Here is a 12,674-nt window from a genome sequence, read left to right as displayed (position 1 = left end):
TATCATGAAATCACGGAGCAAAAGGATCCTTGAGCTATACTAAAACTAAATTAAGGCTTAGTATTTCAGGTTCCAATAATAAATCTAATACATAAAATTCTCGTGTCACGGTGTTCGAACTTGAACTCCTCCGAAACGGCTTGACCGATTTTTACCAAATTTTACATGCGTATTCAGTATGTCTGAGAATCGGCTAATATCTATTTTCCATACCCCTAAGTGATAAGGGTGGTCCACCCCTAGATTTTATTTTTAATTTTTTAGACAATTTTTTTGGTTTTTATTTTATTATGATACAACATACAAAAATACATACAAACCTAAATTTTCACCCCTCTACGATCAACCCTTATCTAACATTTGTTAATTAAAAACTTTAATTTTTTTTGCAAAACAACGTTTGCGGGATCAGCTAGTAATATTATAATAATAATATAATATTATCTACTATCTGTACTTACAGATTTTACATTACAACTTATTGGTCTATCGCATGCTAATAGAAAATTTAAATTATTGAATAATATAGGATGAAAAACGAGGTATATATTCATGCCTTTAAAGCAGTGTTTCCCAAAGTAGGTCCCACGCCCAACAGGGTGGCAATATGCTTGTTAGGTGAGAAAATCCGGAAATGACCTGAACACGAGTTTAATTCCTTTGCTCTGGAGATATTTAAATATTTATTTATTTACTTTACTGGAGATAAACAGTAACAAAAGGCAGTAGAAAAGTACAAACTTAAAACAATACAATACTAGATTTGAGTGCTAATATTAACAAAAAAATACCTAATTATTAGTTGCGATAAATAATTATAAGTTATAAATATTTTGAAGACAATTTTCAATTTTTCGTCATATGTTTTGAAATTTTACTTGATGCGTTTCGTTGACAATTTTCATGTGATTTCTTTTTTAATTTTAGTAAAGTTTCATTTAATAATATTATTTATTAATATATTTCGAGATTGCGTTGTTTTGGGTTCGAGTCTTTAATTTTTTTAAGAAATTTTCTTTTTTTCCTAAAAGATGGCAACACTTTTGTTTCTAATTGCGCCATGCCATCAAAACTCGGGGATTCCCTTTCTAATTAAAAATCAACGCAATTTGAATACAGTTTTATTTTCACTTTGTTTTGTTAATTTTAAAGTTCAGTTTCAATTACGTAGTATGTTGTGCTTTTTTTTAAAGAGAAATATAAATTTACATAAATTTATACGTGTTGTTTCTGGTTACAAAAATGGTAAATATTATTCCAATTTATTTATTGGCAGAGTTATATTATTTTTGTTTTATAAATGTTCACTTTGTTCAATTTTCTTTTTAAAAAGTAGTATTTTCGTGACCCTGGAACCAATCTTCGATCTTTACATGGTTTGCTATAGAAAATCTTAATTCACTTTGGGGCGTTTCAATTTGCGTCGTGTTTTTTTGGAACGTAACCACAACGCAAAGTGAGGTATTGGTGTACGTTAAGGGGAGTTATGGCACAAACAAGTTTAGGAAAAACAGCTTTAAATATAAAAATCACCAAATTCAAATTATCTTTAATCAAGTAATCATTTACACATATTTTTGAATTGTACCACCAACACATATATTTACGTAACATAAACAACAGTATTTATATATAAGCCGGGCTCCCTAAACACGCCAGCGCAAAAAAAGCGACCACAGAAAATGAATCTATACAATCACAAGCAGGCAGCTCAACAAAAGAAATAATGAAATCAAGCATACTTAAAAACGTTAACAGTGGGAGATCAGCCTCACCTGGTGAAACAACAAAAAACTAGCGACATAGGCACCTGGAACCAAATCACTAGAAAAACCACAACCCTGTCAAAACTAACTAACAAAAACAGCATCCCAATCCGGCCGGTCACCGTGGGAGAAGTAGACCGAAACCCTCCAAACACAAATAACAACAACGACAACATATCATGTAGTTTACAGACACAAACGCAACTAAACACAAATCAAGTTTTTGGAGAAGGCCTATGCCAACAGGCACACTGAAATTAGAGACATACTTTAAAAATAAATTTAGTTTTAAAATGTATAGCAATAGATTATTTTGTAAATACTAATTTCAGAATAAAGGGCTTTATTATTATTATTATAAGCAGCAGTATTTTAAATTCCGAATGGAATTTTTAATTTCTCGCAATCAATCAACAAAGTCTCGTAACGGCGAACAAAACGACAATGTGTTATTTTTTAATATCTCTAATTGCTGTTGATGGGCGTTGGTGCGCTTTACTGTTGTAAAACACGCTCCGGAACTCTGGCTGGATATTTGTTCATTAGAAAAAAAATTCTCTCCAATATACTGCAATGGCGGGAAAGTTTGTTTTTAATTTATCTTTTAGCAATTTAGGTTATGTTGTTCAATAAGCATTCCGTTTAAATTTATATAGTTTACACAGATAAAAAAAAAATTAAAAATTTTATAACTGTATCCAATCATTTACTCTGAGATATGTTACTATAATTTATTTTGTTTTATTTAAATATCTATGAAAGGGACTAATATATAGCTACTTTCGCTATGGATTAGATCCGAATTCCTCAAACTTTTTTGTGGTGTAGACCCAGTGGCGTAGCTAGGGGGTGGCGAGCGGGGCGGCCGCACCAGGCACCACAAGCATGGGGGGCACCAAAGTTGAAAATAATTTTTTTTGAATAAAAAGTATATCGAATTTTACTATTTTTGTGCTAAAAAAGTTGTTAAATAATATGAACATTAAAAAAATATATGTGTTCAACATTTAAGGACATGATTAAGGGAGAGGCTTAATGTATAAACCACAAAGATGGGTTCATAAAGGGTTCAAAAAATTCTGTAAACACATTTTTGTTTTATATTTTACAGGGTGAGGATCATGTCCCTTTAAGAAAAAAAATTATTTTGATTTCTTTAATATTTTAAAGAAAAAAACAAAATTAAGCTTCGGATTTTTTACTATTTTATGGGCAAAAAATTTAGAGAAAAAGAAATAACTTAGACAAGGGGGGGGGCACCAAGCCCCAATCTGCCCCGGGCCCCAAATACCATAGCTACGCCACTGCGTAGACCCCTTGCCATGTTTTACCGTGTTGGGTAGACACCCTACTTATCTGATATTGATTTCCTGTAAATTTCTAACTGTAGTGAAGTTTAGTGTATGTTCAAAATGTATTGCGACCACAAAGCGAATACCAACATTCTACAACTTACACAATTTTATAAACATATATAATAATTTTTTTACTTCATAGGTACTTATATAAATAATGTAAATGTTTTGATATTATAAGATAGTATGATGTAAGTAAATGGGTACTATCAGTGTATGTGTTGAGATCAAAGACCGTGGGATTCAGTGTGGTGTAATTATTGAGGATCTCTCGTTCGCCGCTATCTTGGGAGGAACAGGGGCTTAAATTTTCAATTTAATAACTTTTCCAGTTACTTTTTATATTTAATTCTCCTCTTTTATGAATCACTTTTTCTTTAGTTCTTTATTTTATTCTTTTTCTCCTTCCGTCATCTAACTCTCTTATTCACAATTTCAACAGTATTGCGGTTACCATTTTATCTTTAATCTATTTTGGTTTACTTTGTGCATCACCACTCTTTTATTTTTGGTACACTATGTTACACCAATATATTCATTCGTCTTATCTTCTGACTAGATATTTAGTGCAGTGTACAGTTTTTCAGTTCAGGTTTCAGGACAAAATATCGATGGAAAGATAGAGATAGGAGGAATTACACCAAAAAGAATTAGTCATAGAGTTTGAGAACACCAGGAGTTTTAGAGTGATTGTGTTTATCTTGCAGAGAAATTCTGGCAGCCACACCTTCGCTGACTAGCAGTCATTCTATGACTTCAACTCCCACGCCGACTCACAGAAGAGAATCCAAGCGAGACTCCCTCAAAGAAGAAAGGTAAGTAATACGATATCTCTTTATTCAATCTATTGCCATAATCTTTTAAGTTAAGCGGAAATCACTAAATATTTCAATGCTTTATAATTTACATATCAACTGACGTTTTTATTAACTAACAATATGTGTCCTGTGACTTATTCCGTGTGGATTTTAACAAAAAATAATAGCTTTGTTAGTTTTTCTTTCGTTTTTATTTTAATCGTGTGATCCGGAAATGAATTTCACAATTTACATAAATCCCTACGTCAACCACAACTCGAAACGTCATCATACGTTCGCTGTTTTTGTTTCAATCAAGATCAGCAAGAACTGTCACGGCGAAATATGAAATTCATAGGCATGAGTGGCGCCATCTGTCAAAAATTGGTCATACATACTTATAAACCTTCGTAGGCACCACAACTTTGCTATAGATCATCACATGATCAAATACATAGTTTACAACGCCTTTAAGGACATACAGACAAACTTTCATTGTATATATATACATATATATCCATCTATATATTTATATATATATATATATATATATATATAGATAGTTCGACAGCTATCGCTTGACGAGCTAACGGAACCATATACATAAATATATATATATATATATATATATATATATATATATATATATATATGGATATATAGATAGTAACTACCAAATTGAAGTGGTAGCGGTCGGGCCACATTCTTATAGCCGATGGTCGTTGGGGACGAAGGTTTCGGCGGCGACCCAAGCCTTCCAATGGGTCAACTGAAGACGTTATTAAGCTCTCTGGAAGTCACCGGATGCGGGCAGTGCAATACTGATCATAGTGGCGATCTTTGGGGAAGGCCTATCCGTTGCAATGTAAACCTATCGGCCAGGGGCGCCTTAACCTATAGTGCAGGGTGTGCAATGCACACGGGCGTCGTGCCGCTCCCTGAGACAGCTAAGAGCATCGTCTCGGACCATCATGGTACAACAATGATATGACAGAAGCGGCCAGCCAGCGCGGTGGCGGCAGTTTTCAAACGCAAGCGCCCTATGGGCGGCTTCTTATCCGAACATTTTATTTCAACTCAAAATAAACCTTATTTCACGTATTTTAAGTTTAAAAGCGGCCAGTATGGTAACTAATACCATACTGTAAGCTATACCTACTTATAAAATAGGTTGTTGGAATATGAAAAAACTTTCTTGTTACGACGGCAAAGTTAATAGTAATAGCCGCGAGGGGGGAGGCCTAGGGGGCGCCAGGGTTTCATTGCACACGGGCGCTACACGAGCTAGAGAAGAAAGAAAATAAGAACAAATTCTGTATTGAAAAAATAACACGTCAACGTATGTAAATATTAGTTGCGTAAATGGTGTTATAAATTTCAACGTGAATTTAATCTTTAAATTGTCATTAACAGTTTTTTCGCTGTACGAGAAGCACACAAACTGTAACATAGTGTATAACTATATCTGTTGCAGTAGAAGCTCTCTTAAAAGAGAAAGTGGAAGACGGGAGAGCGGGAAGAGAGTCGACCAGAGTACTACAACCAGTCCACTAAGAGACAGCACCAAAAGAGACCAGAGGCTTAACGAGAGCAACAGACAAGTGGTAAGTAATTACTTGGTTTTCAAATACAAAATAAAATAATAATTTTTCTTGCACTAACTATACTCTACTCTTTCTCTCCCACTTCATCTGCCTTCTTAACATCTCAACTCCAGTTCGTAGCCAGTATACGCGAAAACACTTAGCTCAAGTTATTGTCTACTTAGATATCCTTATAGTGCAGACATTACTCACTCCTTCGCAATACAACCTATTCTTCTCTGGAACGCGCTCCCCCTAGATATAAGGATGATCAGGTATCGTTGCGCATTCAAAGCGAAGGTTCGACAGCTGTCGCTTGAACAGCTGACGGAACCATCACGATAATTGGATTTTATTGTTTATAATAATTATAATTATAGTAAGAGTAAATATTAATTTATTTATATCTGTTTCACCTACCTTTATTAATTTAACTTTGCACCACATGACGGTTAACTGGTAGAATTAGGTATATATATATATATACATATATATATATATATATATATATATATATACAAGGTGTTAAATAAATACTCTATCATTTTCGGAATTTTTCAAATAAAATTACCTTTTTTTATCTCAAGTACCACAGCTTTACCAATACGGTAGAGTATTAAAATCTATGACCAAATAAGATACGACAATATTACATTTTAATTTGACTTGAATATACCATTTTGTTTTATTATTTTCTACTTTATTTTATTTATATTTTTAGTTACTGTTTCTTTATATATACTTTACATACATCTTTAATAGTACTGTTTACTTTTATAATTTTATGCTCAAATTAAATAAAATTATTTATAACTTACTTTACAACAAGTAACTTATATATAAATAGGGCACTTGGGCCGCCTTTCCTAACTCTCTAATATAGAACAGTAGAGAGAGTTTATAATAAACTTGTACAGTACCCGGCAAATAATATTGCACATCGAGCTTTAGAAATAGAATCGGCTAATTTCAGTTTCGTAGAGCGCTATCTCTGTCGCACGAAATACAACGACTGACAAAACGTCACATAGGTAGTGTGAGAGAGAGATAGTGCTCTACGAAGCCGAAATTAGTAGATCGTCTCTTTCCAAAGGTCGATATTTATCGCCGGGTATTATAGATTGTTATTAAAATAAACTTTGATGTAAGCCTGTATTTCCATCATTTTAACAATATCACAGTCTTTTCGGCTTAACTCTGTATGTTATGGGTGTATTTTGTTATTCTATATGTAAAATGAAAGAGAAAAAAACAAACTACTTTTTTAAAATAATTTCGTATAGATACACTAAAGTTGATAAAACATAATAATACTTTTGTACTGTTTCTTTCGACTAGAACACGTTTGTTTTTAATATTATAAAAGTAAAATCACTTTGTTTCTATTTTGGGTTACGTATTTATTTTAAAAATAATAAAAGAGAATACATTTCAATCTTTTATTATGTATTTTATTTGACAATGAACTAAAAAAAGACCAATTTTACAGGAAATCGATTTTTTCACCATAATTAATATAACTGAAAAAATATTTGTATTGACTTATTCTATCTACATGCAAAATATCAACACTCTTCTACATATCACCATGTATATCGTTACATATATTGGTGCAACGTTGCATTATTGTGATGATTATTGTTAAAAATACATGTTAAAAGGAATAAATAAAATAAATAAATTTTATTAAAAGAATTTTTGTGTTCCAGTACATAGCTTCGTTCGATGAAGAAGGCGACCAGGGTCCAGGGTGGAGAAGAGTGGGACCCGAGGGTCTGGTGAACTTGGAGAAGGTGTACCGGACGCAAGCGGTTATGGACCACATCGCCAGCTTCCACCAGCACCGCTACGCGCTGTCCAGGACTACGCAGCCGGTGTTTGGAGATTATCTTAGGTGTTTTATCATTTATTTATAAAAGATGAAGATATAATGCGTTTTTTTAACATAAGAAGTCTTAGCAGAATTCTTCTTAATATCTTTTTTTTTAACTCTACTCTACCCCGCAAGGTTTTATAGTCGTAGAGAAGAAACAAGAAGAAACTCCACAATAACACATGTTTTAATAAAGTTTAACACAGATGTACACATATACACTTTATATGTAGCCTGAATGAAATCAAAACAATCAAGCGACATTACTGCCGAGGATTCTTGTCATTTAAATATGTTTAATAATAAGCCTTTTCCGTCGATTTACTTTTAAAATGCGATTTTAATTTTATTAATGGTAGTCCAATAATATTATGTAGAACTTTATTAAAAAGATTTAAAACAAGAAATATAAATACACTTGTCACAGTAAATAATAACTTGATTTTGATTTGATTTAAAGAGAGATGAATTCGAATTCATATATCATACGGTACACTCTATTTAAAAATAAGCCTGCGGTAGAGAATTGAGACTACGTAACGTAGGTAGCGGGTTCAATTCCCAGCATACAACCTTATATAATTCACACTTTGTGCATTAATTATATAGCATTGCCAATTCACAAACAAGTTTCCAGAGGATAGGCAGCAACATCCTCTGTATCTCCGTAATATCACACTGGGTTTGCCAACCCGACTGCCAAGTGTAGATATTATGATATATCCATCTTATATATCTTTGGAGAAACATATATCTTGCAGTGGCAGTCTATTGGCTGATATGACAACGACGATAGAAAAATTAATGTATATATACATATACTATTTAATGGAATCAGGCGTTACCTTGCGGAAGTCCATCCTAAGTAAGAAAAGGACCAACATTTAGCCACATCCGCACATGCAGTAGTAGTCGTGCAACAAAGTGCACCGCCTGCCATCCAGCTGATAAATGCGCAACACGTGACTCTGTGTTTGGCACTAATCGGTGTAACACAACTCCTGAAGATGCCCCGTGGAGGGGTGAAACACGTGTTGAGTGATTTAACGGTGGCAGTTGTGTAGTTCGCATTATTTGCCGCATGCTCATTTGTCAGCGGCACAACTTACACTTTTGTTGCACGACTAACACTGCATATGCGGAAGTGGCTAAATATTGGTCCTCTTCTTATATACATGTACATATACATATATAAGTAGCTATAAAATAATATAGTATAGACCTGTGCATCCATTGAGGGTCTATCGACATACATATATGAATGAATGAATAAATATGTTAATTAAAAAAGTATTACAACTACAAATTAAAATGCGGACTTTGTACCACATGAATTTATTGCTCTGAAGAATAATGTAACATATTTCAGAGTGATAAATTCTTACAACATTACTGGATATAAATTAAAAATCTTTACAACTTATTGCTAAAATATAAAACATTCGCCTCTTTAAAGTTTTAACAATTATTTTAAATTTTAATATATACAAGATGATGTTAAAAATCACATCTTATTAAAGTCACATTTTATGCGCTATCTGCAGTTCCTCTTTCTTCTAGAATTAACCGTTAAAATTGGTGTCATTCTAGAACAGCAATCACAACGTGCGAGGATCCAGTCTTCGCGCAACCTTCACAGAAGAGTGGAAGCGATTTTGAAAATGAGGCACTTTACGAGCTCGAAGGTGGTGGATACTGTCCAGTACAGCCTTTACCACACGACCATGGGGTTACCATGTTCCCTCTAGCACCACAGAACGGGGAGCGAATGGACAGGCATATATTACAAGTGAGTGGTATGCTTATTTTAGAAATATCTTTATTCAATGAAGCATTTATATTCGCTTTTGAATCGTCGATTATTTTTACATTATAAGCAGTAAGTTACCACCGGCTTTGAACTCTCATTTGCTAAGAACCGGATTTTTTAACACGTTCACTGCGGCTTGAGGCCGATTCAGCCTCATGGTAGACTATGCACTGGTGCGGCGCGTAAAACTCGTGTTTTCTCTCTAGTGCGGCGGCTGTTTAAAAATGATTGAAACATGAGGCAGAAAAGGCCTCAACCGCACTACTAGGAAGTTCAGCTCGAGGCTGATTCGACCTCAGCCGCACCAGCTGAAAGTTCTTCAAAATTGGGCCCGCAGTGAACGTGTTAAAGGAAATTTAACAAATTTCGTTTTCAATAAATGAACTTGTGACATTCATTAGAACGCACCCAAATTTATTATCTATGAACGCATCTGTTTTTGCATGCCCCTTCTTACACTCGGTACATCTCGCTCTGTCTCTTACGCGCCGCGCTACCGAGCGGTCGTGTCGCTTCAACCGCTCAACTTGTTCAACAAAGGAAATACTTGTAACTCAGATTGAGATTTATTGTTCTGTGATATTATAAGTTTAACCATCCGGCAAGTGTTTTTCTTTACATCGAATTATCTATTGCGGCACGAGAGGCCCCTGCATACGACCACCCCTCAAAGTTAACACGTTCTCTGCGGGCCCAATTTTGAAGAACTTTCAGCTGGTGCCGCTGAGGTCGAATCAGCCTCAAGCTGAACTTCCTAGTAGTGCGGTTGAGGCCTTTTCTGCCTCATGTTTTAATCATTTTTTTACAATATTGAATCAATGCTTCACAGACATAAAGAAAGCTATATTTGTCTTTGTCATACCTCATACGGTTGAGTGCAAACAGCCGCCGCACTAGAGAGAAAACACGAGTTTTACGCGCCGCACCAGTGCAAAGTCTACCATGAGGCTGAATCGACCTCAAGCCGCAGTGAACGTGTTAAGCACATTTAGATCTACTAAACACACTAGATGGATCAACAGCATGATTAATGTCGCTGGAGAAAGCAGCGTATGACTAAGTAATCGTGACGATCTTTTGGGAGACCTATCGGCTGAAAGTAAGAAAAACCAATTCTGGGCAACATTAAAAAAAAACAAAACACATCGACGTATGTAAAAATTATTCGCGTAAATGATGACACAAATTTCAACACGAGTTTAATTTTTAAATTGTCATCATCAGTTAATTATTTCGCTATTTAAGAACAAACACCAATATATAGCTACTTCTGCCATGCAGCAGTAGTCGTGCAATAAAGTGCACCGCCCGACAGCCCGCTGATAAATGCGCATGCGGCAAACAATGCGAATTACACAATTCATCAGGAGTAATTTTTGAAGATGCAACGTGGTGGGGTGAAACACGGGTTGAATGATTTAACGGTGGTAGTTGTGTACCCGATGAAATGGAAATTATTATAGCCTTCAAGGTGTTTTAATAAAATTTATCTATTAACATACTGTTCCAGAACCCTCTAAAACAATAAACACGGAACCCTATGATCAAGAAGTGTCATAAACACGCGTGACGTAAAAGTTATTTATAGATTTTTGTGTACGGTTCTCGGAAATTCTAACCGAGTACTATCTCGAACTTACTAGAACCTTCTCCGTAGTATAAATATGTGTAATCCCCATTGCGACAGTTCAATATTGTTTTTTGAATTAAGATTAAGATCTTCTATCAGTCATACAACGTAACTATTTTGGTAAGTTATTTGGACAGTGATTTTTAAGCAATTTGGAAGCGTAGTTTGGACTAAGTGAAAGTATACTTTGTGTTAAAGTAGGGTGATCATCTGATTTGTGAATATAGGACTCCTTGTGAACCAGTGGTGTTTCATTTGTCAGAACCCACAGATCGTTAAAATTTTTAATTTTATATTAAAAACTATGAAAATGAAAGTCTAAGATATCTTGTAAAATTTTATATAAATTATTTATTGTACATAACATTTATTACAAACGAACTTTATGTTGAACAAGCGAATAATTATTGTTATTAAAAATCATCAAATTCTGTACGCAATTTAAAGAATATCTGCGAACTGAAACTTAAAAGTAAGAAAAAGAAGATGAAGGTATTTAAATATCTTGTGAAACTTTATTACAAGTGCGTACAATCAGACATATTGAATATGTATCGTTATAATTTTTAATCGAATAGTTTTTTACACACTCAACTGTTTTCGAATAGTTAACACGTTCACTGCGGCTTGAGGTCGATTCAGCCTCATGGTAGACTTTGCACTGGTGCGGCGCGTAAAACTCGTGTTTTCTCTCTAGTGCGGCGGCTGTTTACACTCAACCGTATGAGATATGACAAAAACAAATATAGCTTTCTTTATGTCTACGAAGAATTGACTCAATATTGTAAAAAAAATGATTGAAACATGAGGCAGAAAAGGCCTCAACCGCACTACTAGGAAGTTTAGCTTGAGGCTGATTCGACCTCAGCCGCACCAGCTGAAAGTTCTTCAAAATTGGGCCCGCAGTGAACGTGTTAAAGAGTGAACACAATTACAGATAATGCACCACGGCACTGCGTGTGTGGTGGGCGAGGCGGAATGGAGTGGAACCTTCGCTCAGCTGCGTTTGGAGAGAGCTTGCGCACTCCTGACCTGGTGCAGAACGGCTCATCGACCACAATCACTCCACGGTACTCTATCTTCAGAGAATCTTAACATTTATATATATTGTTTTACAAGTTTAATCACCTTTTTTATCCTTCATTTGCAAAGTGTTTGACCTCTGTTTTGCCTGACCTTGATATCGAGGCCTAAGATGATACATGTTTGCCTAGAATAAACCCATTGATATCTTGAAGACTCCTAAATTATAATTGTCTGGAGACAATGACGCCGGAAAGTTGTTCCACTCCTTGACTGTTCGCACTATAAAAGTATTAGCAAAACACTTAAGTAAGAAAAGGACCAATATTTAGCCACTTCCGCACATGCAGTGGTAGTCGCCCGATCCTTTTTTTATTGTTTCCTTATTCTATATCACAGTTTATTATCACTTTACTTTTACACACACGAGTCTCCAACGTAGATCTCTGGAAACGCTGCGGTGAGATACCAATTGCAATACCAGCAGATCAAACGCCTCTAGTGGAACTGGGTAGGCCACATGCTCTGAAAGAACCCTGATCACATACCGAGGCAAGCCCTGGAATGGAATCCTCGAGGAAAGCGAATACGTGGCCCCCCGAAGCAAACCGGCGGACGATCACTGCAGAAGTGAAGGCAGTTGGAATGACGCGGAGCGAAGTAAAGCGCGAGGTTCAAGACCGCTCGGGATGGCGACGTACTGGGAACGCCCTCTGCCCCATTTTCGGGACATAGTAATAAATGATGACTTTCACACAACTATGTGTATAACTATATCACTCTACATATAGTTGATTCATAAACATTGCCGAAAAAATTAAGATATAAACGTCAAAA

General features: G+C 35.2%; 1 protein-coding gene across 1 annotated transcript in view; it reads left to right on the top strand.

Annotated features, from left to right (window-relative positions):
- LOC137926333 (1-phosphatidylinositol 4,5-bisphosphate phosphodiesterase epsilon-1-like) overlaps positions 1–12,674 on the top strand; it is a 124,112-nt gene that overhangs the window by 56,683 nt on the left and 54,755 nt on the right. Inside the window, exons 5-9 of the mRNA XM_068769936.1 lie at positions 3,829–3,936; positions 5,396–5,522; positions 7,211–7,395; positions 8,965–9,163; positions 11,752–11,884. Of these exons, the coding sequence (XP_068626037.1) occupies positions 3,829–3,936; positions 5,396–5,522; positions 7,211–7,395; positions 8,965–9,163; positions 11,752–11,884 (752 nt within the window). The remainder of the gene's footprint in view (positions 1–3,828; positions 3,937–5,395; positions 5,523–7,210; positions 7,396–8,964; positions 9,164–11,751; positions 11,885–12,674) is intronic.

Source organism: Battus philenor, unplaced genomic scaffold, assembly GCF_028537555.1.
Source record: "Battus philenor isolate CCGP_79_NKW_IND1 unplaced genomic scaffold, ilBatPhil1.0.hap1 SCAF_29, whole genome shotgun sequence".
In the NCBI taxonomy this organism is placed as follows: Eukaryota; Metazoa; Arthropoda; class Insecta; order Lepidoptera; family Papilionidae; genus Battus; species Battus philenor.
Note: the sequence above shows the minus strand (reverse complement) of the source record. Positions and strands in the feature narration are given on the sequence as shown.